This window comes from Hippocampus bargibanti, linkage group LG07 (assembly GCF_051943395.1).
Source record: "Hippocampus bargibanti isolate YZ-2025 linkage group LG07, ASM5194339v1, whole genome shotgun sequence".
Taxonomy (NCBI): Eukaryota; Metazoa; Chordata; class Actinopteri; order Syngnathiformes; family Syngnathidae; genus Hippocampus; species Hippocampus bargibanti.
The window spans coordinates 1,804,295-1,830,614 of record NC_142740.1 but is presented as its reverse complement, the minus strand read 5'-3'; the positions used below and the strand labels follow the sequence as shown (position 1 = coordinate 1,830,614).

Genomic DNA, 26,320 nt, shown 5'->3' with positions numbered 1-26,320 from the left:
GTGTTTTGCAGTTGAGTAAAAATATCAGCCTGCGTGTTTTGGGTATTTTAGATGCTATAAAACGTTTTTCTGGTGTCAGTTAGGAAACCAAAAAATGGTGTTGGTTGTCATCGGACATCAAAATATTTTTGAGGCTACCGTCGGGCTCGTCCACGCTGGCTTGGACCCTCAACTGGTCCAGGAGCCCCTCAGCCCGTCGCAGGGCCTCGGATCCGGGTAGGGCTCGGCGGAGGTAGTCCATCAGCCTGTGGAGGCACGGGTAATCTGGAGGTTCCTGGAAGTCTTCGGGACACTGATCCAGCCAGGCGCGCAGGATTGAGGTTAAGGCACTGCGAGAGGGAGGACGGAGACCAAGTTTTTCGACGTGGACGGCGGGTAAAAGTGGTCAACGTTACTACGTTAAAATACGTACTTTCTGATCGCTCCGTTGGTTTCAGACATTTGGCTTTTTTTGGCACTGGGCTCCTTTTCTTCTGAGCTTCCATATCTGCGACAACAACAATTAAAATTAAAATGGCGTCGTACAATCCAAAAAGATTGACTGGTCAATTTATTAACTCATTCACTGCCATTCACAAATTTATTCGAGAATTGAAAATATGACGTACAGAGCGCCATTCACGAATTTGTTCGTTTTTCTTTTCACGCTTGGGAGCCGATAAAGCACTCGTCTAGGCCTCTGGCTATATTTTTCCCCTTCCATCAGGGGGCAGCATTTGCCTTTTTCCATGTTAGCGCTTTGTTCCAGCTTCAGCAATAAACCAATATCCTCCTTCCTTCCTTTCATCACTTTGCTGCTGTGAAATGTAAATTTCTCCACTGTGAGACTAATAAAGGCATATCCAATCCAATCCAATCCAATATGTATTGCATTGTATTTTGGACAGCCGCTCCCATTTCAAGCTCAGATAACTCCAGGCCCATACAACTTAGGAATTAACCTTTCTGAGGGTCCTGTAATTCAAGTGTCAATGACAAAAACCCTGGCACATTTTGTAATTTGGACAGCCGGCCTCATTTCAAGCTCATATAACTCCAGATCCATATAATTTAAGAATTAACTCTTTTTTTCTGATGAAAGACAGTCTAATGTTTCTAACACTGTATTGAATGTTAATGTAGTCCTAAAACTCAATATGTTGTGGGTCCTGGAATTCAAGTGACAATGACAGAAACCCTGGCACAGGAGTGGACATTTTGTATTTTGGACAGCAGCCTTCATTTCAAGCTCATATAAGTCCAGATCCCTATAACTTAGGAATTAACTCCTTTTTTCTGATGAAAGAAGAGAATCTAGGGTTTCTTATGCTGAATTGAATGTTTATGTATCCCTAAAACTCAATATTCTGTGTGTCCTGGAATTTGAGTGAAAATGACAAAAACCCTGGCACTGGAGTGGACACATTTTTGCACATTGTCCGGCAGTGAATGAGTTAAATGACTCATCATCACGGCAGGAAGCGTTGTACCTGTCGAGCAGCAGACGCAGGACCGTCTGCGTGCTGGCGAAGGCGCGGTAGGTGGACAGGAAAATGGACGTGTACGTGAGGTCGTTGTCGCCGAACGCCGTCAGTAGCGTCTCTACAAGACGCTCCAGCGTGCCGGCGCGGATGCTTCGGATCTTGCAGGTCTCCAACTGGCTGACCGTGTGGCCGGGTGGCAAGCGGTCGCCTTCCGCCTAATCGCACACAGAAATAAAAAAAAACATTGGATGCATTCGAATGGCTGAGCTTTGATGTGGCTTTTATTTTGGCGGGGGGTGATGGATGAATTGGATTGAAAAGGAACTACAGTGATACCTTGGCTTACGAACTTAATTGGGTCCCAGATAGTGTGTAAGGCAAAGAGTGTGTATCCCAAAAATTAATTTCCCATAGGAAACCATTAAAATGAGAATAATCCGTTCCCAGGTCCCCATAAAACCCAATTTTCTACTTTCTAATTTTCTAAGCATTAAAACGACACAAAATGTACCTTATTTTATGTATAATAAATGTGCTAAGGTATTATAATTAATCACCATTGTGGCAGCTCCGTGTGTATCCCGAAAAATAGTTCGTATGCCAAGGTAAAATTTTCATAAATTCAACGTTCATAAACCGAAACGTTCGTAAACGAAGGGGTTCGTAAACCAAGGTATCACTGTAACTGAAAGAGCGAGGAACAATCTTGACCTATATTTTTCTCCAGATGTGTTCTACTATTGTGACTCGAGACTGAGCGTCTGGTGAGGACTTGTAGACGCAGCAACAAAAAAAAAATAGTGGCATGCTTAGAGAGGTTAGCACGCTAGGGCAGGAAACGCTCCAATCTGCTTTTAATCACCACAAACTCCTCCTCCTTTTTCTTCATCTTTCTCTTTCTCCCTGGCCTAAGTGTAGATAGCCGCTGATAAGTTAAGAAAAACACTCCACCGTCACCGTGAGTTGGCGCAGGAGGGTTCAATGTGCAAAAAAAAAAATCTAATCGGCTAACAGGCATTGTAACGCCATCCCTGGCTAAGCGCTTGTTCGTTGGCAAATAACTCTTGGTGGGGCCTGGGGGGGCAGTAAAAATACTAAAGCTTGTCGTAGAGTCTGTCTGTTCTTTGTTAGCTTACGAGGAATTCATCAATTTTGCTGCTTATTAGTTGATTAACTGATGGGGAGAGTGCCCACCCACCACCCATCCCCTACTCCGTGTCAAGTCGACACTTTTACGTGCTGGCTGGCATACAGCTGGAAACTCGTCGCAGCTTCTCACAGCCAAATTTCCTCTGATTTTGTGTGTGTGTGTGTGTGGGGGGGGGGTGGGTGGTAGACACTTCTGACCACCAGATGCAACGTCCAGGTGAAAAACAACTTTTTTTTCTCCCAAACCAGTCATTTGTGTTAATGTCTTCAAAGACATGTGCTGTGTTGCAGCCCGGCAGCCAAACAAACCCCCCCCCACAGAAAATACCGTCCCTTGTCAACAAGACCGTTAAGGAAACAGACGCTTCTTTTTTTATTTATTTTTCTGCATACGGCGGCGAAACGTGCGGCTCAAGGAAAAGCCTTTAATGCCTTTTAATGCCGGAGCAGCGTTTCATCAAACTGTTGCAAAGGGGAGGGAAAGAGAGGGAAGGGGCGGAGGGCGAATGGGGTGGGTGGGGGGGGGGGGCAGTTTTCTTGCCAAGCTCGCAAAGTCAGGAAATCACATGCTTTGGCTAAAAGAGAGGGAGAGAGACAAGGGCGACAGAGCAAGGGCGACAGAGAGAGAGAGAGAGAGAGAGAGAGAGAGAGAGAGAGAGAGAGAGAGAGAGAGAGAGAGAGAGAGAGAGAGGGGAGGGGGGGGGAAGATGGAGAAAGAGGGGGGCAGAGGGAGAGAATAGGGGAGAGAAAGGGAGAGAGAGGTAAAGAATGAGAGCGTGCGAGAGAGAGAATGAAAGAGAGTGAGTAAAAGAGGGAGAGAATGAGAAAAAGAGAGAGGGAGGATGAGAGAGAATGAGAGAGGGGGAGAGAGAATGAGAGAAAGAGGGAAAGAGAATGAGAGAAAGAGGGAGAGACAGAGACAGAGACAGAGAGAATGAGAGAAATAGGGAGAATCAGAGAGTAAGAGAGAGGGAGAGAGAGAGAGAAAGAGAAAGGGAGAGAATGAGAAAAAGAGAGAGGGAGAGCGAGAGAATGACAGAGTAAGAGAGGGAGAGAGAGAGAGAGAGAGAGAGAGAGAGAGAGAGAGAGAGAGAGAGAGAGAGAGAGAATGAGAGAGAATGAGAGAGACAGAGAGAGATAGAGAGAGAGTGTGAGAGAGAGTGAGAGAGAGAGAAAAAAGAGAGAGTGAGAGAGAGAGAGAGCGAGAGAGAGAGAAAAACATGCATCAGTGCAAGCTGCTGCTAAAGGTGACATCCAGAGTGGGTCGATTTATAGCGGCCATGTTAAAACGATACAATGTCAAGAGGCGTCGACACTGACAAAAAAAAGCAAAACAATGGAAAGAAAGCACTTGAATAAAGCGGACGTCTCCCACATGACATTCCGCTTGGGAACAACTTGGCACATTGATCACGACAAGAGTGGGAAGAAAAAAGAAAAAGCAAAGGGAAAAATGCATTTTAGCTTGACGGCATTTGTGATTGCAACTTAGTACGCTTTTTTCTTCCTGGTGTGTGTTTGTGTGTGTATAAATGACTGACCCCCAGCCATCTTGCGCCTTTGTTCGCCGCCTGTTGAATCTGAACCCTCTTGAGCGTCACATTGTAGATGGCGCCTTCCTCCACTTCCTCCCCCCAGTCCTGCACGGAGCTCTGGAAACAGCAAAAAAAAAAAAATACAAAATACAAAATGGCCCCGTTAGCACTTTCTTTGCTCGACATCCAAGTTCTAGAAGAACACATTCCATTTTTGATTCTGATAAAAGGGGGGGGGGGGGGGGGGTTAGGATTGGGGACCCGGGTCACCAAAGAGGTTCTGAACATGATGGCTACCCCCCCATGAAAAAAAAAAAAAAAAAAAAAACACTTAACCCATTTTTAAATAATAATAATAATAATACGTTTCATTTCTAAGCACCTTTCAAAACTCTCAAGGTCACTTTCCAGTCACAGGATCAGTTTTTCTGTGGGTGAGCAGCGGCAGCGACACGCGCCAGCGTTCACTCAACCCCAGAAGTAACTCAAATAGATAGAAAACTAGCTATCGAGCTACCAGATAGTGAATAGATAACCAGCCAGCTAGACAGCTAATAGATAGCTAATAGATAGCCAGCTAACTAAGCTAATAGATAGCCAGCCACCTAATATATAGCTAATAGATAGCCAGCTAACCAGCCAGCCAGCTAATAGACAGCTACCCAGCTGGATAGATAGCTAACAGATAGCCAGCCAGCTAGATAGCCAACAGATAGCCAGCTATTAGCTCGCTAGCCAGCCGCATGGATAGCTAATAGACAGCCAGCCAGCCAGCTAGCAAGACAGCCAATAGATAGCCAGCTATTAGCTTGCTAGCCAGCCGGATAGATAGCTAATAGATAGCCAGCTAGCTAACGTAAGCCGAATCTGCCAATATAGTTTTTTTAAGTTGTTGTTTTGTTGTCAGAGAAATTCATTTGCTGCTAGTGTCAAAAAAAAAGTAAAAAATCTGTCATGAAATTCTCTCTCCTCTTTCATCGAAAACTGCTAAGGTGAACTCAACAACGCCCCCCCCCCCCCAAAAAAAAAAAAAAAAAAAAATTCTATAAAAGTTTGATCTCTTGTTAAAAAAAAAGTTAACGACGATCGACAGAACTGTAAATGGGGCGATGAAAACTAGCAAGCGACTCCCTTTCAATCAGTTTTTGGAATCCTTTCGAAAACAAGATGCTAACAAAAATATGAATGTCTCCCCCTTGTGGATGACAAGAGAATAACCGATTCTCAAAACCAAAATTGGGGCCAAGTAACAACGCAAAACCAAAATGGCTGCACGTTAAGAAGGTCGCAAGCGCTTTAAAGCCTCAAGAACTTCCCAACCCCCAACACTGCAGCAGGGCGGGCCTGACGCCACCCCCCCCCCCCCCCCAGCCCCCTCGCCTTCACTCCTTTTAATTCCCATCCATCCATCTACTTTACTGTGTCCCCGTCTCGGCGGAGGTGAAGCCAAGAGCTGCGCAACCTTCAGGGGGAAGGGGGTGTGGGGTGAATTGAGGAGGACAGAAGTGGGAGTGTGCCCAGATTCCCAAATGAGGCCCTGATGCGACAACTCAGCCATCAGCACTCCCGTAGGACATAAAGACACCTCAGCTTTGCCTCATTCCATTGAGGCTATTCGGAGTTAGCAACATCGGACATTTTGGATGGAGAGGTGCGTCATTTGCATCAATGTTTTAAAGCAGAGGTCCCCAACCGCCGGGCCGTAGACCAGTACCGGTCAGTGGGCCATTTGGTACCGGGCCGCGCAGAAAGAATAAATAGTTTACATAATTTTATTTATTATCTGAGTCCGAACTATGTTTTATTTTGAAAAATGACCACATTATATCCGTCTATGACTTACTCTTGACACATGTCAAAACGATTGTCTAGGTCACGTGATACATACTGCTAAAATTAGCCCACCGTAAGCTAGCAAAATGAGTAAAAAAAACAAACATATTTATCTGCCGGTCTGTGGAAATATTGTCTGACATTAAACTGGTCCGTGGCGCAAAAAAAGGTTGGGGAGCAGTGCTTTAAAGGACAACTGACACCATTTTTTTGTTTCCTAACTGACACCAGAAAAACGTTTTATAGCATCTAAAATACCCAAAACACGCAGGCTGATATTTTTAGTCAAATGCAAAACACCAATAAAAATGACTTAAAGTGTCCCAAAACTGCCACAAAATGAGCTCGGAACTGGGCAGATTCAGAAAGTCCCGCCCCCATGTTCATGACATCACGCCAGGTTAGTCCATCACAAACTGACTTGGTCCAGAATCAAAACAATGGTTCCATAGAGTTCAGATTCGAAAAAAATTCAAAAAAAAAAATCAGAAAAAATCGGAAATCTTTTTGGCGGGCAAAAGGGGCTTAAAGGACAACCAACACCATTTTTTTGTTTCCTAACTGACACCAGAAAAACGTTTTATAGCATCTAAAATACCCAAAACACGCAAGCTGATATTTTTACTCAAATTCAAAACACCAATAAAAATGACTTAAAGTGTCCCAAAACTGCCACAAAATGAACTAGGAACTGGGCAGATTCAGGAAGTCCCGCCCCCTTGTTCGTGACATCACTATTGGTCACACACTGCCTTGCTCCAGAATCAAAACAATGGCTTCAGAGAGTTCAGATTCGGGGAGGAGATGCTTTCTTGTTACTCATTCAGTTATGAATATGATTCAAATAGTTCTGAAGAGGAAAGCATACATGTTTGCAATCCATTAAAGAAGTCCTTCCATATCATTTCGAGCCCAATGTAGCGCCCAGAAAAATGCACAAGATGGCGCACAAGCTCCGTTGGAAATGGGCTGATTTGTCCGCTGGGAATTTGTGTCAACTTACACCTTCTTTATGCGTGTTACCGCAATTGGCTGCGACACACAACGATTCACCATCACGTTATTTATGTAGTTTTTCTTCTAATTTTGCGATCAACAGGGTGTTTTCAGTCGAAAAAAAATACCCAAAATGCATTGTATGTCGCTTTCTCGATCAGGGGCGTTCCCTCCGTGACGTCACTTAGTGCATCGTCATCAACTCAAAAACAAGTCTTCATGAATATTCAGCGCAAGTCTTAAAACGTAAATTATATCTGTATGCCGTGGAATCTTTGTCAAATGCGCTCGGTAGAAGTCATTTAAAGTGATTTTACAAATTATGGACGCAACTTGTCCGGGGAGGTGTCGGTTGTCCTTTAAAACGGAGATGGACTGGAGGGCGAAACGAGAGATTTGAAAGCTAGCATAAAATTCTGCTGACTCATCAGCATGCGGGGAGAAAAACAAAACAGAAACGCCGAGCGACCCGGAGACGTGCCAGAACCAACCACCGCGCATGCCAAGTCCTCACACACTCTTGCGGCAGACGTCTGTAGTCCAGTCAAAAGCAAGGCGATAAAAAGGTCAAGTGGCAGCCGCGTCGTCATTTAAAAAAGACCCACGTGTCATTCCTTCCTTCTACTTGGGGGGGGGGGCATAAGGCATGATCTTGATTAATTTGACCTTATTTGTGATTTTATTTTGTCTGCAATACTCATACAATATCACTTGAGGGGCACGTATTCTTTATCCTCCGCAAAAAAAAAAATATATATATGATTGGTTTTAATGGGACAGCTAATTTTGGCACACAGGGGAAAAAAATACTACTTATCATTTCCAGCAGCTCCTGTATTTTGTTTTTCTACTTCTTCCTTTCCTTTCCTCTTCCTTTCATAACTTTTCTGCTGTAAAATGTAAATTTCTCCACTTCGAGACGAATAAAGGTACATCCAATCCAAACTAATTATGTCGAGTTTCACGTCAACAAACCGTCTATGGAACTAGAAAAATCTAAGCTCATTTAAACTGGAGGCGATCCACACAAGGTACTTGAGGGGGATATATTCTTTATCCTCGGCAAAGAATATATTATTGGTTTTAATGGGACAGAATGATTTCGTCTTAAGATAATATTTGGCACACAGCGGGAAAAAAATACTACTTATCATTATGTCAAGTGTCACGTCAACAAACTTCCGGGCTGGCGCGTGTGGCTGCCGCCGCTCACCCGCAGAAAGAACTTATCCTGTGACTGTAAATTGTCCTTGAGAGTACCTTGAAGTAAACATAAAAGACGACAAAAGAAAACAGTCGCTTAAGTCTTTTCGTTAAAAAAAAAAAACTTCCAAACGCAAAATGTCAACGTGCAATAGTTAGATAATCAGTTAAAAAAATACAAATTAATTCCAACTCAGTTCAGTTGACCGTTTTACAAATGTGGTTTTTGAGCTATGTCAAAAACCACAAATGACTAATAAGAAATCTGTATTTTTTTTCTGTGTGTTCAGTATAGAAAAAGTCACTTTTCAAAAATTATTAATTGAAAATTAAAGAATACAAAAACTGCTTTTCAAAGCAAGGACTGTTTTGGACAGACAATGCATCAAGCTCACCGGTCAACAACACGTCCAGCTGCAAAGACAGATCAGCCCATGAGTCACACACACTCTCCATACTGTCAAAACAACAGACGGGGGGTCTGGTTCAGCCCAACTAGCTCCAGCTTGGCTGCACAAACACACTGTATATATTTATAAATATATACAGTAAAGTCTCGTTATATCGATATTCAAGGGAGTCCGAAAAAATATCGATATAACCGGGACTATCGATATATCAGACCCTGTTTGCATGTAATTTTCTCCGTGCGTGCATAGAATGCATAGAAATAGTATCGATATAACCGGGACTATCGATATATCCGATATCGATATAACCAGACTTTACTGTGTATATATATATATATATATATATATATATATATATATATATATATATATATATATATATATATATATATATATATATATATATATATATATATATATATATATAAATGTGCGTCTTTGATCTCCACAGGTCAATGAAGCTAGCACGGAAACCAAATCAAAGTATTTTTAGTGTGTCTTTAATTACCACAAGTCAGTGAAGCTAGCACGGAAACCAAAATCAAAGTATTTTTAAGATCTTAATCAAATAGTATACAAGAACACGTTTTTTCAAAAGAAAGTCATGGGGATGTAAACAGACGGCGTGTTGTTATCCGTAGCCTTGTACAAAGATGGAGGAGTGAGAGGAGTAGTAGTGAAAACTGTTGTGAAGGTTGGTTCCATATCCTTGATAGGTCTTGAAGGTCTGTACGTATGCTAGGTGCGATAACAAACAAACTTATTGCATCATACCCTCCGAAAATGAAGTCGGACCATATCAGAGGCCAAAGAATCGCACCGTATCATTGCACGTTTAAAAAAAAAATCACTTCATGTATCGCACCCCATTGGATGGACAATTCTAGCAGTTCCTGTATTTTGTTTTTCTACTTCTTTCATTCCTTTCGTCTTCCTTTTGTAACTTTACTGCCGTGAAATGTAAATTTCTCCACTGTGAGACTAATAAAGGTACAGTGATACCTCGGTTTACGAACCCCTTGGCTTACGAACGTTTCGGTTTACAAACGTTAAATTTATGAAAATTTTACCTTAGCATACGAACTTTGCCTTGGCATACGAACTTTTTTGGTACACGGGGCTGCCTCAATGAGTGATGTGTCGTTCGCGAACGAGCCCGTTCTGCGAACAACAAAATGGCAGCCGACTGTTTTTGTCCCCTATTCCCCGCCTCCAGTTTTCGGTTAAAGCCACGTGATTGGTCAAGAGCGCAGGCAGACGACAGTGAGAGAGTTTCAACTTTGATAGCTCAAAGGCAGAGTGTAGACTGTAAGGTTAAAATATCCAATCAATCAGGCTCCACAAAGAACCCGCACAAGCCATCTTTACACTTGATGCAAAAAGCTATCAATCCAGCTAAACAGAACACAATTGATGAGGAACAAGGTAAAATGACCACAGAGAAAGCACCTACAAGGGATCATTGCGCAAGATGGTGAAAGAAGGTTATGTTCCTCATCAAGTGTGTAATGCTGATGAAACCGGCCACTCCATTCCATCAAGCCATCAACGACCATCACAAAGGTCACTAAAATGACTTTGACAGTACAGTTTGTCTTTAATTATAATACCATAGCACATTTATTATACATAAAATAATGTATATTTTGTGTAATTCTAAGGCTTAGAAAATTAGAAAGTACAAAATTATGTTTTATGGTGACCTGGGAACTGATTATTCTCATTTTAATGGTTTTCTATGAGAAATTAATTTTTGCCTTACACACACTGTCTGGGAACCAATTAAGTTCGTAAGCTAAGGTAGCACTGTAAATCAAATCCAATCGGAAAGATGCGCATACCTAACCACTCATTCGCAATCAGGTAAAAAAAAAAACGTCAGAACCCATTAATATCTAATGCATCCATCGCCAGTGACAAGCACGTTGTTTTGCTCGTATGTCAAAGGCACCCTAGGAGCATAATGAGACGTCGAAACGAGTTTTCTGCATTGACTTACGAGTGCTACAAAGATCACACTCGTGCATTGTGAATAAATGGAATGCTTTCAGGTAAATATTCCAACTGTTTCCATCGTCGGAGCTTGAGTTTCTTGTTTTCGTGAGGCGAGATAACAAACAAGTGGCGAAGCTTTTGTGCCTTCAAGCAACGGTGCAAGGTCCAACCCGAAGGCTGTCACACAAACGTCCATTTTTTTTCATATCTTCATCAACCTTCACGGCGGTGGGGGAAAAAAAAAGTCCAGCGAATGTTTGGCGATTGTAACCAACTTAAATCAATCACATGAAAGCTCAATTCCAGCCCCCCACCCCTCTCATTTTTCTTTACCCCCCTCGACTTTCCCAAGCTTAACGACCTCCACCCTCTCCTCCTCTTTACCCTCCCCGACATCTTCACGCTTTCTCAAAGCAAACTATTCTTCCCAAACCTCCTTTGATTCCTTTGTCACGCGTTTTTTTTCCTTTTCTTTACCATTTTACTTTTCCAGGCGAACTTCATGACGAGTCCTTCTCTCATGGTCCGGGGACAGCATCAGAAGTCCTGACCAAGATGGCACCCGATCGCTTCGGCTTTCTTTCTTTCGTCGTCTTTTCTTCAACACGGAGCACACATACTGGCGTGGGACCGTCCGAACGGGAAAAGTCCAAATGTTCGGCTACACGCCAGTTAGAATCTTGTATTGAATGAGCCGCCTCCTTCTTCGCCCTCACAACAAGTCGCTCCCAACTCCTCCTCCGGCCGCCATTACCGTAAAACACGTAGAAAAAGGACCGATGTTTTTTTTATCCCTCTCGTCATAGCTTCCCCAAAGCGGCGATTCTCAACCGTAATTAACCCAAGACAAGCTTTAATAGTCCAAATTTCACATCAAACGTCGAAACAAAAACGTCATAAAAGAAAGTATAAAGAGCAATGACGTCACGAAATAATAACAGACCGGAAATGGAGAGTCTTTGCTTTTCGGTGTTATGAGTCATTCTTCGCAGTAGATAAAGAATGTATACCATCCAAATATTATAGTTTCTCTGTTTGTGTTCCATTAGCTATTGCTTAAAAGGGGTATGATGCCAAAACACGGATGTTATTTTGTGTGTCTGTGTTGTCATATTATTTGTTATTTACTTTTTGTGTTCTTTTGACTTATGTTTATGTAGACATTAGTAAGAAATATTGCACAAAGTCAATTCTCTGTCTTTTCTGTAATACCGTAAATAGCTATCTGGCTGGCTGGCTAGCTTTTAGCTATGTACTGGCTTGCTAACTAGCTTTCTATCTGTCTTAATAATAATAATAATACATTTCATTTATAAGCGCCTTTCAAAACTCTCAAGGGCACTTTACAGTCACTGGATTTTTTTCTGCGGCTGAGCAGCGGCAGCCACACACGGCAGCGTTCACTCAACCCGGAAGTAACTCAAATAGATAGAAAGCTATCTGTCTAGCCAATCGATAGCCAACAGATACCTCACTTGATAGCCATCCAGCTAGATAGTGGATAGCTACCTAGATAGCCGAATAGATAGCAAACAGCTGGCAAATGATAATAATACATTTCATTTATAAGCGCCTTTCAAAACTCTCAAGGACACCCCACAGCCACAGGACACTTCTTTTGCGGGTGAGCAGCGGCAGCGTTCACTCAACCCGGAAGTAACTCAAATAGATAGAAAGCTAGCGAGCTAGCCAATCGATTGCCTACAGATACCTAGGTAGATAGATAGATTAATATTCTATTTGAGTTACTTCCGGGTTGAGTGAACGCTGGCGCGTGTGGCTGCCGCTGCTCACCCACAGAAAAACTTATCCTGTGACTGTAAAGTGACCTTGAGAGTTTTGACAGGCGCTTATAAATGAAATGTATTATTATTAGTAGTAGTAAGTAGTAGTAGTCCTTCAGCTAAGCATAGACATCTTTGTCAACAATGTGTTTTGAATTAATTTCTCTACTGGAAAGTAAAGCATGACAAAAAGAATGAAGATAAACGTTTTCGCGCAGATGTATGCAAATCTGAAGTTGTCTTGTGAGAAAGGCAGCTGCAGCCTCGGGGCCCCCCGAAAGTGAGGACAATACAAGGAAGGCGGTGCATGGCGTCATTGGTGTTGTGTATTGTCAACGCGAGAAGAGGAGAATGCCCCGAGTGTGTGAAAACGCTCCACACTGCTCCCACTGTCAATATCCAGAAAACACAAAGTCAAACAGGACCCAATAATGAATAAACGAGGAAGATATGAATCAAGCCTTGGTGTTGTACTAGGCGGGAGGGGGGGCGTCAATAATATGGACAAAAGTTGGATTGTAGAGCTTTATGAGAAATCACTCAAGTGGCTTCTCAGTCAAGTGAAGAAAAAAATGATGCTAGAAAGAGTCTCAGCAGAAGACAAAACTCCACAAAGGGTGATTTATCTCATTCACTGGCAGACCATGTGCAAAAAAAATATGTCCACTTCAGTGCCAGGGTTTTTGTCATTGTCACACGAATTCCAGGCCTCACAGAATATTGAGTTTTAGGACTACATAGAGAGTCAGGCCGTTAAACATTAAAGAGACATGCAGACGACAGAGAGAGAATGAGAACATGGATAGAAAACAGTGACATTTGGACTCGTTTCAACTTTGATAGTTCAAAGGCAGAGTGTAGACTGCAAGGTTAAAATTCCCAGCAATCAGGCTCCACAAATAACCCGCACAATCCATCTGTACACTTGGTGCAAAAAGCTATCAACCCAGCTAAACAGAACACAATTGATGAGGAACTAGATAAAATGATCGCAGAGAAAGCACCTACAAAGGATCATTCCTCAAGATGGTGAAAGAAGAAGGCTGCGTTCCTCATCAAGTGTTTCATGCTGATGAAAGCGGCCACTAAATTCTATCAATTTTCCATCAAGCCATCAACGACCATCACAAAGGTCACTAAAATGACTTTATTATACAGTACAGTTTTTATTTCTTTAATTACAATACCATAGCACATTTACTATACATAAAACAAGGTATATTTTGTGTAGTTTTAAGGCTTATAATATTAGAAAGTAGAAAATTATGTTTTATGCGGACCTGGGAACGGATTATTCTCCTTTTAATGGTTTCCTAAGGGAAATTAATTTTTGGATTGGATTTTCCTTTATTAGTCTCGCAGTGGAGAAATTTACATTTCACAGCAGCAAAGTGATCAGAATCAGAATCAGAATCAGAATCAGAATCATCTTTATTGCCAAGTATGTAGAACACACAAGGAATTTGTTTCCGGTAGAACACGCTGCACTAGTATCGTCATCAAAAAAACTGCTAAGTGGCACTATACAGTTCCATGATGAAATGAATGTAAGTAGAAAAACAAAATACATGAGATACAGTGAGACCTCAACTTACAAACACCTTATATTACAAACTTTTCGTCTTACAAACGTCAAATTTATGAAAATTAAACCTTATAATAAGCACTATTTTCATAATACACACCCACCACGGCTGGCGGAGTGATCTTCGGCGGAAGCACACGACCGAACAGCACCAGAGGTTAAGTTACCAACAGTCCTTATGGAAGGTGACTCTCCTTCCATAAGCCATCAACGACCATCAAAAAGGTAAATAAAACTTTATTTTACAGCACAGTTTATTTCTTTAATTACAGTCCTTATGTAATGCGCCTCTCTTTCCAAACAGCAATTCCCTTTGACCTTCAACCTCCAACGCCATTCCATCAAGCCATAAATGACCATCACAAGTGTAAATAAAGTGACTTTATGATACAATGCAATGTATTTCTTTCATTACAATACAATAGCACATTTATTATACATAGAATAAGGTATGTTGTGTGTGTTTTTTAGGCTTATTTAGTTGAAAAATATATTTTATGGAAACCCAGGAACGGATTATTCCCATTTTAATGGTTTCCTATGGGAATTTTTTTTTTGAGATACACATTTTTTGTCTTAGACACTCTGTCCGGGAACCAATTAAGTTCGTAAGTTGAGGTCTCACTGTTTTTTGTTTTTCTACTTCTTTCATTCCTTTCATTTTACCTTCATAACTTTGCTGCTGTGAAATGTCAACGTGTCCACTGCGAGATTTATAAAGGTAAATCCAATCTAATTCGTAACCCGTCCAAACTCAATTTGTGATTTACGGCTCTGAACTCTGCCCTTCACTTCTTTGACACAAACCTTCTGCTCGTAAACAGAGGGAGGAGGAAAAAAAAAACAAGAACAGACATTTTGGCAGCGCCAGGGTGCTTTTTGTTTTCTTTCCCAACCCCCTGTTTCCCAACATGACACAACAACACAGTGATAGCGCCATATTAATTCCCGCTTCAAGGCAGACTACGACTCATTTCTCTCCATGCGGGCGGATTTATGAAGTTATTATTCTCCGAAAGTCCCACGCGAGATGACTTCACGCCTGGTGAGAAGAACTCGTGCGGATCTTCTCATGTTCTGAATGTCCCGTCAACTCGAGCCCAAGTGCAGATAATGTCCGCTTTCAAGTTAATCTACTACACTTTTCCCCACGATATGCCACAATCATCTTATCGGACATGTAAACGGTACAAGCTGCCTAAACCATTTTTTACCCCCCCCCCCCCGCCCCGCTTCTCCCTTCTTTCAACTTTTATGACGTTGTTGGAGAGTATCTGGACCAGCCACAAAGATATCAAGTGGTAAACCTTGTACTGTAGGTAGAAGTACAGATACTAACGTGTAACTGTTAGCTTGATGCTAACACACAATGCAAAACACCATAGATGGGCTCCACTAATAGCATCTGTGCAACTTATATTTGAATTGTACAAGCTGGTCAGAAAAATAAATGGAAGTTGGAGATTTCCTGGAATGTACTTTTTTTTCCCTTCCCCCCAAAATGCGCTGCAATAGCCGTAGCAGTGACGCTTTGACGTTTTTTTTTTTTTTTCTCCCTTGTCCTACTTGTGGCTTGCGTCTGTACTGTAGCACAACATTAGCACAGAGATGAGTGTTCTTAGGAAGTGGAAGAATAGCAGGAACTGACGCTTTAAAAACCAAAAAATAAAACCACGTCATCCATTTTGGGGGTAATTTACTGCTTCATAGAAAGTTTCTTGCCAAGGCGTTATGCAACTTTGAAAGTCATGTTTCCATCCAACGCCACAGTAATAGAAAAAGATGTAGTATAGTATAGTATAGTATAGTATAGTATAGTATAGTATATACACTAATATACTATCACTAATATAGTATAGTATATATAATATAATAATGCCAAAAAAGCAGTTTTTGGTCATTATTATTATTTTTTAAGAGGGATTGTTATAATAATAATAATAATAATAATAATAATACATTTCATTGATAAGCGCCTTTCACAACTCTCAAGGTCACTTTACAGTCACAGGATACATTTTTCTGTGGGTGAACAGCGGCAGCCACACGCGCCAGTGCTCACTCAACCCGGAATAACCAAAAAAATAGAAAGCTAGCTAGCTAATAGATAGCTAGACAGCTAATAGATAGCTAGCCAGCTAGATAGATAGAAAGCTAATATGTTTCCTGAATCAAATAGCTAGGTAGCTAGCTATATAGCTAATAGATAACAAGCTAATGGACAGACCTCTGCTCTGATAGGTCCCTGCTCTAAGGTTGGGGGAGCATTGGACTTCTCCCTGAAGCTAATCGGATTACTTCCTTTGTTCTGTCTGATTCCCTCTAATGTTCTATTCCTGGCTCTGATTGCCCTATTGGCTCTGGTATCACCTCATCAGCAAACACACATTTGACCTACCAGACCTATGACAGCAGAGGTCTGACACCGCCACCTCTGTCCATTAGAGATTATATATATGTTACCAGCACAACATTAGTTCGCTGACGAAGCTCTTCGGATGAGAAGCAAAACGTCCGACACATTCAAAGAAGTACAGATGACGGCTGAAGAAACCTTTTCATCGATGGACCACTCCTGTACGACTGAGAGCCGACACAGACGCCAGAACTGTGGTTCTCAAATGTTGTCACCCTTGGACTCCATTTTTTTCAGAATTTTGGAAAACAAAATTATTTGGGGGTTTCAAAGTAGTTCCCCAAAAATACATGCACAGTCATTTCGGTGTCCAAAAACCCGACAAGGAAGCTTTCATGTTAAAAAAAAAACAGGTGCAGAGGCTGTCACATTTGGCCGGGTTTTCTCGCCGCGATGACATCACTCCTCCCATGGAGGTCAGTCGAGGTCATGACCTTCACTGACCCTCCCCCCCCCCCCCCCCCGCGCGAGCTTCCCAGCACTGCCGTAGACCCGATTGGTTGGCTCGTCCTGGGAACTTGGAGACACGCCCTCACCTTCTTATGTGAGGACCTCGTGAGTTCGTGGATGACGGCACAGTGACGCTTGCGATGACGTCGGGGGGCACGGGGGGGTTTTCTCACACACACACAGTAGTTGCTTACACCACTTTGAGTGGTGCCATGAATATTTGTTTATTTTTAAAATGTATTTATTTTTGCTTTGTGTTGTATAAACCCCAAAGGATGACACACAATGTCCTCCGCCAAAAATCGCAAGTCACAACATCAACGTTGATGTCTGAAATGCTGCTCGCTTCATGCTAGCACGACATGTAAAAACGCTATAGACAGGTTAGCAAAAGTAGCGACCTCGCATTAACTGTTTAGCATTTGAACATAACCAATACATCAATACTCATGACTCAAGAGGTAGTCTTCATCCTGTATTTATGTTACTATAATAATAATAATAATAATTAAAAAATAAATAAATAAATAATAATAATAATAATAATAATAATTACATAAATAAATAAAAATTAAAAAATCCACATTATTTTAACACGCAAATACGAAAATCTCCTGATTTATAATTTCTGAGACTCAACATGTATGCATAGGCTAACCAATAATAATAATAATAATAATAATAATAATAATAATAATAATAATAATAATAATAATAATAATAATACTACATTTCATTCATAAGCACCTTTCAAATTTCTCAAGGACACTTTACAGTCACAGGATATTTTTTCTGCAGGTGAGCAGCGGCTGCCACACGCACCAGCATTCACTCAACCCGGAAGTAAGGTGGTCATCATAAGAAAACCTTTATTTGTCTTACCCAATGATACAATTTACAGCAACGAAATAATCCACATCCAAAATTTTGAAAATTAGAAAAATCCACGGAAGTAACTCAATACTGTAGATACAACGCTAGCTATCTAATAGATAGCTAGGTAGATAGCTAATAGATAGCTAGCTAAATAGCCTTCCCAAAAGTGTTTAAGACACTGAGCAAAGTGTTACAAGCATGGGACCGCCGTACTGTATAAAACTAAACCCAAACAACAACAAAAAACTGCCCGTTTTGAAAATGTGACGATTCCTAACCGCTTCCATATGAGTGCCGTTAAAATAACAGTCGTGATTTGTGCTTTTACCTTCTTTTCTCCGATCAAGCGGAACTTTTTTTGTTCAGACCACATGAAAGGCTCAATCGCCGGGCGTCTCCTGTCGCTCATTCTGTTACGTCACTCTTAACTATTGTCCTCCATCTTGTGTTCTTTTATTCTCTTATGTCACTCATCACTATTGTCCTCCATTTTGTGTTCTATATTTTTTTTCTTGCTCCAGAGAGCTGAGATCATTTTCCAGTAAAGGCCAAACCCCCTTTTTTTTTCTTTTGAATCCCACATTCGAATCACAGCTGACATAGTCAGGAGGAAAATTACTTGGTAGGGTTTCATAACCACTTTTAGTATGACAAATCACTTTATTTATTTTATTTTATTAAGTCGGGGAGATTTTCACAACAAAACCACCACGCCTTCCACCAAGCTTCGTTTTTGTGGGGTGAGGAGCACAAAAACTGGGATAATCCTCCTGACATGGATCATATGCTGCTTCTACTTTCAGGTGTTGGGCCTCAATATTAGACACATGAAACCCCCACCCCGCCACCATGACACCCCCACAGCCGCTTCCCAAACTAAGCCAAGCTTAGCTTGGAATGAGTCAGTCTGGACTGACCGGGTTGCTTGTCTGTCTGACCCGCCGCTAATAAGAGAAGGCCCATCTGTTCGGTGACACATTGACACAATCGTCCTCGTTTTTGTCACAAATGTGACAAAAACAACAACAACAACAACACACCAGCCACACGCAAGCTTTCATTCATTCATCAATGTATAGTTTTGGATTTTATGAAACATAACAGCTTCACTATATCAATTGATTGTATTTATTGTATCTTGTTGTTGTTTTAACAATAATAATACATTTCATTTATAAGCGCCTTTTAAAACTCTCAAGTTCACTTTACAGTCACAGGATAAGCCACACGCGCCAGCGTTCACTCAACTTGAAAGTAAATAGAAAGCTAACTAGCCAGCTAGTAGATAGCCAATAAATAGCTAACAGATAGCTCACTAGATAGTTAGCCACCTAGATAGCTATATAGATAGCTAGATAGTTAGTTAGTTAGCTAATACACTGAATGTCACGAAAGTACACAGATAGAAAGCTAGCTAGCCAGGTTGTACATAGCTAATAATTAGCCAACAGATAGCTCGCTAGATAGCTAGCCACCTAGATAGCTATATTGCTAGCAAGCTAGATAGTTAGCTAATACACTGAATGTCACTAAAGTACACAGATAGAAAGCTAGCTAGCCAGCTAGTAGCTAGCTAATAGATAGGTAACAGATAGCTCGCTACATAGCTAGCCACCTAGATAGCTATATAGCTAGCTAGATAGATGGTTAGTTAGCTAATAGATAGCCAGCCAGAGAGCTAGCTCGGTAGAATCAGAATCAGAATCAGGATCAGATTCAGATATCAGATCAGATAGCTAATAGATAGCTAGCTAGCTAATAGAAAGACAGCCAGATAGCTAGATAGGACTTCAGGATGGCGCTGCGAGAGTGGCTGCCTTTCCAGCAGCTCCTGTATTTTGTTTTTCGACTTCTTTCTTTCATAACTTTGCTACTGTGAAATGTAAATGTCTCCACTGCGAGACAAATAAAGGTAAATCCAATCCAAGCTGTGTGGTGTTCATTTGTGTTGTCATATTATTATTTTTTTATTTTTTTGTTGTTCTTTTGACTTCAAGATGGCTGCCTTTCCAGCAGCTCTTGTATTTTGTATTTTTACTTTTTCCATCCATAATTTTGCTGCTGTAAATGTCTCCACTGTGAGACTCATAAAGGCTAATCCAATCCAATCATTCTGTCCGTCAAACTGTACTTTATTATTTGTTTGAACGGGTTTTGACACTGACAGGGCAGCTTTACTCGTTTGTGAAATTAGCGCCCCCTGGTGGGAATTCACGGTATACAGGAGTTCTTCCAAACTTGAGACACACACACACACACGCACACACACACACACACACACACACACACACACACACACACACACACACGCACAAAGGTTGAACAACACAAACTGGAATATGCTAAAAAACATGATTGAATCGGTTGTGTTGTCATGACTACTTGGAAAGATGCTAACTCACTTATAAAGCGGCCAACCAATGGCAACACACACACACACACACAAATTCAGGCCTGCCGGTATTAGCCAAAACCCATGACAAGGATCAAGCTAGCTTTGTGACGTGTGTAATGTGTGTGTGTGTGTGTGTGGGGCCTTTAGAATGAAAAACTTGCGAGGACCTACCAAAAGGTCCTCACTTGTCAAAAATGTCCTCACTATGTATGGTATAAAATGTTAGTGGTCCTCACAAGACTTGTCATACAAACACACACGCAAAACAACATATGTCGGCCCTCTGTGAGTTTCTGCCCCAGTTAAAGGAGCCGAGCCGCTGGGACGGCCGGATGCTCGGGTTACAATCGCCGCAATTTATTGACTTTTCACACCAGTCCCATTAGTGACCTAATTAGGCCCACAGCCACAACAACGGCGAGCTGTGCCGCGCCCCGGGTGACCAGACAACCTGACACATGCTATGGGGGGCGGGGGGTATTGAGTGTGTAAACAGCATCTCATGGGGCTTATTGAATAAAAGGGCTGTCGATTAGCCACTTTCTGGAGGGAAATAGAAGATCTGATAAAGTTCAAGACCAATCCTTCATCAAGGGTTTCCAGTTGGTCCAAAATACTGGTGCCTTAGTAGTAGTAGAAATAATAATAATAATAATAATAATAATAATAATAATAATAATAATAATAATAATAATAATAATAATAATAATAGTGGCTTTCTTTGAGCGCAGATGTCGTTTGTTATCGAGTGGAGTACTTTTGCTAATATGGGACCGAAAAAGACCCCATCACAGGCCAGTGTTAAGCCGAAGAGAACACAAAAGTAAATTACGGAAACAAGATGTACAAAAAAAAAAAAGAGAAGTCGTCTCACAGTCCGTCACGGTTCAAAGCGCAATGTCAAGTCATCAAAAAGCAAGTTTGGGAAGGGGAAACACTCAGACGTCACCGAGCAGTCGACTCCGACCTTCACTTCTCTCTTCATGAAATAAGAAAGAGGAAGGAAGAATGCTCCATCAGCTTTCTTATTTGCTTTTGTTGTTGTTGGGTTTTTTTTTTTTCAATGGTCATAGCACCATCGGGGAAATTCTTAATCCTTTTCCGCTTACTTTTCACTCTCGAATGTCACTTCTCCATTTCTGCCGCGTGACCTTTTGAAGTGAGTGAACTAACTTATCCAGTCCTGTTATAATTAGCCCTTAAAAGACAAGCGACGTCTCCGGACAAGTTGTGTCCATCATTTGTAAAATGGCTTGAAATGATTTCTACTGAGCGTATTTGACAAAGATTCCACCGCATATAGCGTTATTTTACGTTTTAAGACTCGCGCTGAATATTCAGGAAGTCTCATTTTTGAATTGGTGACGAGTCTGTACGTGACGTCACTGAAGGAACGCCCCTGACCGAAAAAAAAAAAGACACATTGTAGCAGTCATTCCATCACGTCAAAGTATTTTGCTGTACTTGTTTGGTCTGAAAACCTCGTGTTGCACCAAAAAGCCGCCAGAAGAGGGCGACCAAGCTCCATGGAAGGAATTTATCAGCCTGTGGAAACGGGCTGACTAATTCCCTACACGGCTTTGTCGCCATTTTCTGCCTCCCTTGGGTGCGACATTTCCCACCTTTATTTATCCACCACATTTATTTAGGCCTGGAGAACAACTACGAAGATCTTTTCATTGCATAAATCCAAAGCATCCTTGGACTAAATAATGTACACGCACGTCAGACCCGTCGTGACAAAACGCAGACGCCAGCGTGCTGCGACCATCAAGTCAAGCTCATATTTAGCCCTTGACACACATCAAGAGTCATTTCTGGGATTCTGCGGCCTTCGCTGTCAACAGGAGGTCAATGCTCCTCCCGCTTGAGTGACTCGTACCGATTCGCGTTTTTTAGGATGCAAAAGTAAGGAAGGAAACGAAAGCGGAGCACGTGACCTGAAAATGACTTTTTACTCCCCAACGTTGTGTCGTTCGGCTGCCATCCCATTGCGGAAAATCACACGAGCCGAGGCCAACATCTGCCGGCTTGTTTGACAAGATTAGAAGGCCTGAAGATTCCTTCGGATGAAAACAGCCAATAAACGCGGCAGACTAAACAATTGTGCGTACGTCTAAAAGCCTCTGGGTTTATCACGAAAGGGATACGTTCCAGCGAACAAATCCAAACGAGCAAGGAAGCATACAGTGTGTCCCAAAAGTCACGATATACAATGATACCTTGGCTTACGAACTTAATTGGTTCCCAGACAGAGTGTGTAAGGCGAAAAGTGTGGATCCCCAAAAACAATTTCCCATAGGAAACCATTAAAATGAAAATAATCCGTTCCCAGGTCCCCATAAAACAGGATTTTTACTTTTTAATTTTCTAAGCCTTAAAACTACACAATATATATACCTTATTTTATGTATAATAAATGTGCTATGGTATTAAAATTAAAGAAATAAACTGTACTGTATAATAAAGTTGTTTTATTGACCTTTGTGATGGTCGTTGATCAGCATTAAACACTTGATGAGGAACTAAGCCTTCTTCTTTCATGATCTTGAGGAATGATCCCTTGTAGGTGCTTTCTCTGCCATAATTTTACCTAGTTCCTCATCAATTGTGTTCTGTTTAGCTGGGTTGATAGCTTTTTGCATCAAGTGTACAGATGGCTTGTGCGGGTTATATGTGGAGCCTGATTGATGGGAATTTTAACCTTGCAGTCTACACTCTGCTTTTGAACTATCAAAGTTGAAACGAGTCCAAATTTCACTGTTTCCTATCCATTTTGTCACTCTCTCTCTGTCGTCTGCCTGTCTCTTTACTGTTTAATCAACCTCCCCTCACTGCTGCGTTCTTGACCAATCACGTGGCTTTAACGACGACTGGATGCGGGGAATAGAGGACCAAAACAAGTCGGGTGCCATTTTATTGTTAGGACAACGGGCTCATTCGCGAACGACACATCACTCATTGTGGCATCTCCGTGTATATCCCGAAAAATAGTTCGTATGCCAAGGTGAAATGTTCATAAATTTAACGCTCATAAACCGAAAAGTTTGTAAGCCAAGTGGTTCATAAACCGAGGTATGACTGTATTTGCTTTGTCCCCCCCCCCTACCGTTATCTTCTGCTGTTGAACCTTTTTTCCCGGCTACATTTTTGGAATGTAAAGTCATCTGGGAGGGAGCGAGGGGGGGGCCTAGGGGTGATATACTTGTAAAAACTGACAAGCTGTTAAGTGCTGATGGCCTCCCATCGAGAGCGACTCTCTCTCTTTCCACGGAAGAATGAATAATCATAATAATAATAATAATAATAATAATAATAAGAAGAAGAAGAAGAAGAAGAAGAAGAAGAATACATGTCATTTATAAGCGCTTTTCAAAACTCTCAAGGACACTTTACAGTCACAGGATATTTTTTCTGCGGGTGAGCAGCGGCAGCTACATGCGCCAGCGTTTACTCAACCCGGAAGTAACTCAAATAGATACGAACCTAGATAGCTAGCTAATAGATACAGTAATAATAATAATACATTTTCATGTCTTCATGTCTTCTTTCATAAAAATAAAGAAATTAATTAATTAATTAATTAATTAATTAATTAATTTTAAAAATAATTCCAAAATTATATGGATTTGGGGTTATCTGAGCTCGAAATGGGGGCGGCTTTACAAAAGGCAAATGCTGGCCCATCGTGAAAGGGGAAAAAAACATTGCCAGAGGTCTGACCGGCGCTTGACCGTCAGTCCCAGAAAGCAAAAACAAAACCCGAACAAATTTGGGAATGGCAGTAAATGAGTTCAAAACATGCACTCAAAGTACAGATACTTTCGACTCTGTTCTTTCATCAGAAAAACAAATGCAAAATTATATGGTTCTGGATTTAGCTGACCTTGAAATGGGGGCGGCTGTACAGTGCCAGGGTTTTTGTCATTGTCACTCGCATTCCAGGACCCATAGAATATTGAGTTTTAGGACTACATAAACATTCAATGCAGTGTAAGAAACTTTCGAGTCGCTTGTTTCATCCGAAAAAAAAAGAGTTCATTTCTAAATTATATGGGTCTGGACTTATATGAGCTTGAAATGAGGGCGGCTGTCCAAAATACAATACAATACATACATATTGATTTCTATAGCGCTTTAACAACAGCTGAAGCTGTAACAAAGCGCTAACATGGACAAAAGGAAAATGCTGCCCCCTGGTGGAAGGGAAAAACATTGCCAGAGGTCTGACCGGCGCTTGATCGTCAGTCCCAGAAAGCAAAAACAAAACCCGAACAAATTCGGGAATGGCAGTAAATGAGTTCAAAACATGCACTCAAAGCACAGATACTTTCGACTCTGTTCTTTCATCAGAAAAACAAATGCAAAATTATATGGTTCTGGATTTATCTGACCTTGAAATGGGGGCGGCTGTACAGTGCCAGGGTTTTTGTCATTGTCACTCGCATTCCAGGACCCATAGAATATTGAGTTTTAGGACTACATAAACATTCAATGCAGTGTAAGAAACTTTCGAGTCGCTTGTTTCATCCGAAAAAAAAAGAGTTCATTTCTAAATTATATGGGTCTGGACTTATATGAGCTTGAAATGAGGGCGGCTGTCCAAAATACAATACAATACATACATATTGATTTCTATAGCGCTTTAACAACAGCTGAAGCTGTAACAAAGCGCTAACATGGACAAAAGGAAAATGCTGGCCCCTGGTGGAAGGGAAAAACATTGCCAGAGGTCTGACCAGCGCTTTATCGGCACCTAAGCATGAAAAAAAAAAAAAAAAAAAAAAACGTTTGGGTTTTATTGTTTTCAATGCAGCGTAAGAAATCTTCTACTCTCTTCTTTCGTCAGAAAAAAAAGTTAATTCCTAAATTATATGGGTTTGGAGTTATCTGAGCTTGAAATGGGGGCATGTGTACAAAATGCAATACAATACAAATTGATTTATATAGCGATTTTAACAACAGCTGAAGCTGTAACAAAGCGCTAACACGGACAAAAGGAAAATGCGGCCCCCTCGTGGAAGGGAAAAAAAAAATGCCAGGGGTCTGACCAGCGCTTTATCGGCACCCAAGCATGAAAAAAAAAAAAAAAAAATTCAGGAATGACTCTGTCATACTTTGAATTCCCGAATAAATTTGTGAATGGCAGTAAATGAGTTCAAATAATGGCGGAAGCCTTTGGGAAGAGTTACCCAGTTCAACTTAAATGACTGACAGGTTACCCGGATATTAACCAGTAGTCGGGCCATAGCCTCATCTAAAAGTACACGGACTTTCCGTCCCGAATGGATGTACTCACCCAGTGTCGCGGGCTTCCTTCCGGAGAGCGAGCTTGGTACCTTTGCAGGGCCACCCCCCCGTCGCCCTCCAGCAGCAAAGTGCAATCCAGGTCGGGGCAATGGTGGCCGCTTATGGGCGGCCAGGCTAAGATGGTGGCCAGCGGGTAGTGGGAGATCATGCTGACCTTAGCCCTCCGGACGCCAGCGCATTATCCAGCCTGGATGGAGTCCAAAATAACAACAACAACAACAACAAAAATGTTTTTGAGGGGGGTTCACCGCGTTCCTCGTGTCTTCTGCTGAGCGTGGAAGTCGGCGCGTGAGTGATTAAAAATCTCTTGTTCTCTCTCCCTTTTTTTTTTTTTTTTTTTGCCTTCCCCCACCATTCATTACAGTCAAAGGGGAGGGGAGGAAAAAAGGAGGCGAGGGGATGGGGGTGAGGCGGGGGAGGAGCCTTGACAAAGCACTGGCGTGAACTTCAAGACAGGAAAGCGGAGATAGACAGCAGGATGTTGTGCCACAGTGTCGACCAATCCAAAACAATTGAGGCCCATTTTTTTCCTTTTTCCACTGATGACGAGGGAAAATTCATTAGCGACAATGAAGACAATCTAATGAGTAAAAAAAAAAAAAAACAATTCCCAGTATGGCTCCACTGTTTTCATGAAAAAAATCACTGATATTAAAATGTCTTTTAGAATGTGGAGAGAAAAATCAGTTCATTTAACCCTCATACAGTGATACCTTGGAACTTAATTAGTTCCCAGAAAGTGTGTGTAAGGTGAAAAGGGTGTATTCCAAACATTAATTTCCCATTGGAAACCATTAAAATGAGAATAATCCGTTGTGGGCCTTGTGTTCGGCCAACTAAGCATACAACAACATGATTTTTTTTTAAATATGATCACTTCTATTCTGTCTATTCTCTATCACCAATAATTTGGTTATTTT

At 41.5% G+C, this 26,320-nt stretch overlaps 1 protein-coding gene across 2 annotated transcripts in view; it reads right to left on the bottom strand.

Moving 5' to 3' along the window:
- rgl1 (ral guanine nucleotide dissociation stimulator-like 1) overlaps window positions 1-25,687 on the bottom strand; it is a 36,966-nt gene extending 11,279 nt beyond the window's left edge. The window contains exons 1-5 of one of the 2 annotated variants that reach the window (XM_089001732.1): window positions 25,390-25,687; window positions 4,154-4,264; window positions 1,470-1,678; window positions 413-487; window positions 139-329 (exon numbers count right to left, since the gene is read on the bottom strand). In XM_089001732.1, coding sequence (XP_088857858.1) covers window positions 139-329; window positions 413-487; window positions 1,470-1,678; window positions 4,154-4,264; window positions 25,390-25,548 — 745 coding nt within the window. In that variant the 5' untranslated portion in view covers window positions 25,549-25,687. Of the gene's footprint in view, window positions 1-138; window positions 330-412; window positions 488-1,469; window positions 1,679-4,153; window positions 4,265-11,061; window positions 11,309-25,389 lie in introns of those variants that run through there. The other variant, XM_089001733.1, reaches the window with a different exon arrangement.
- Window positions 25,688-26,320: the final 633 nt, after the last annotated feature.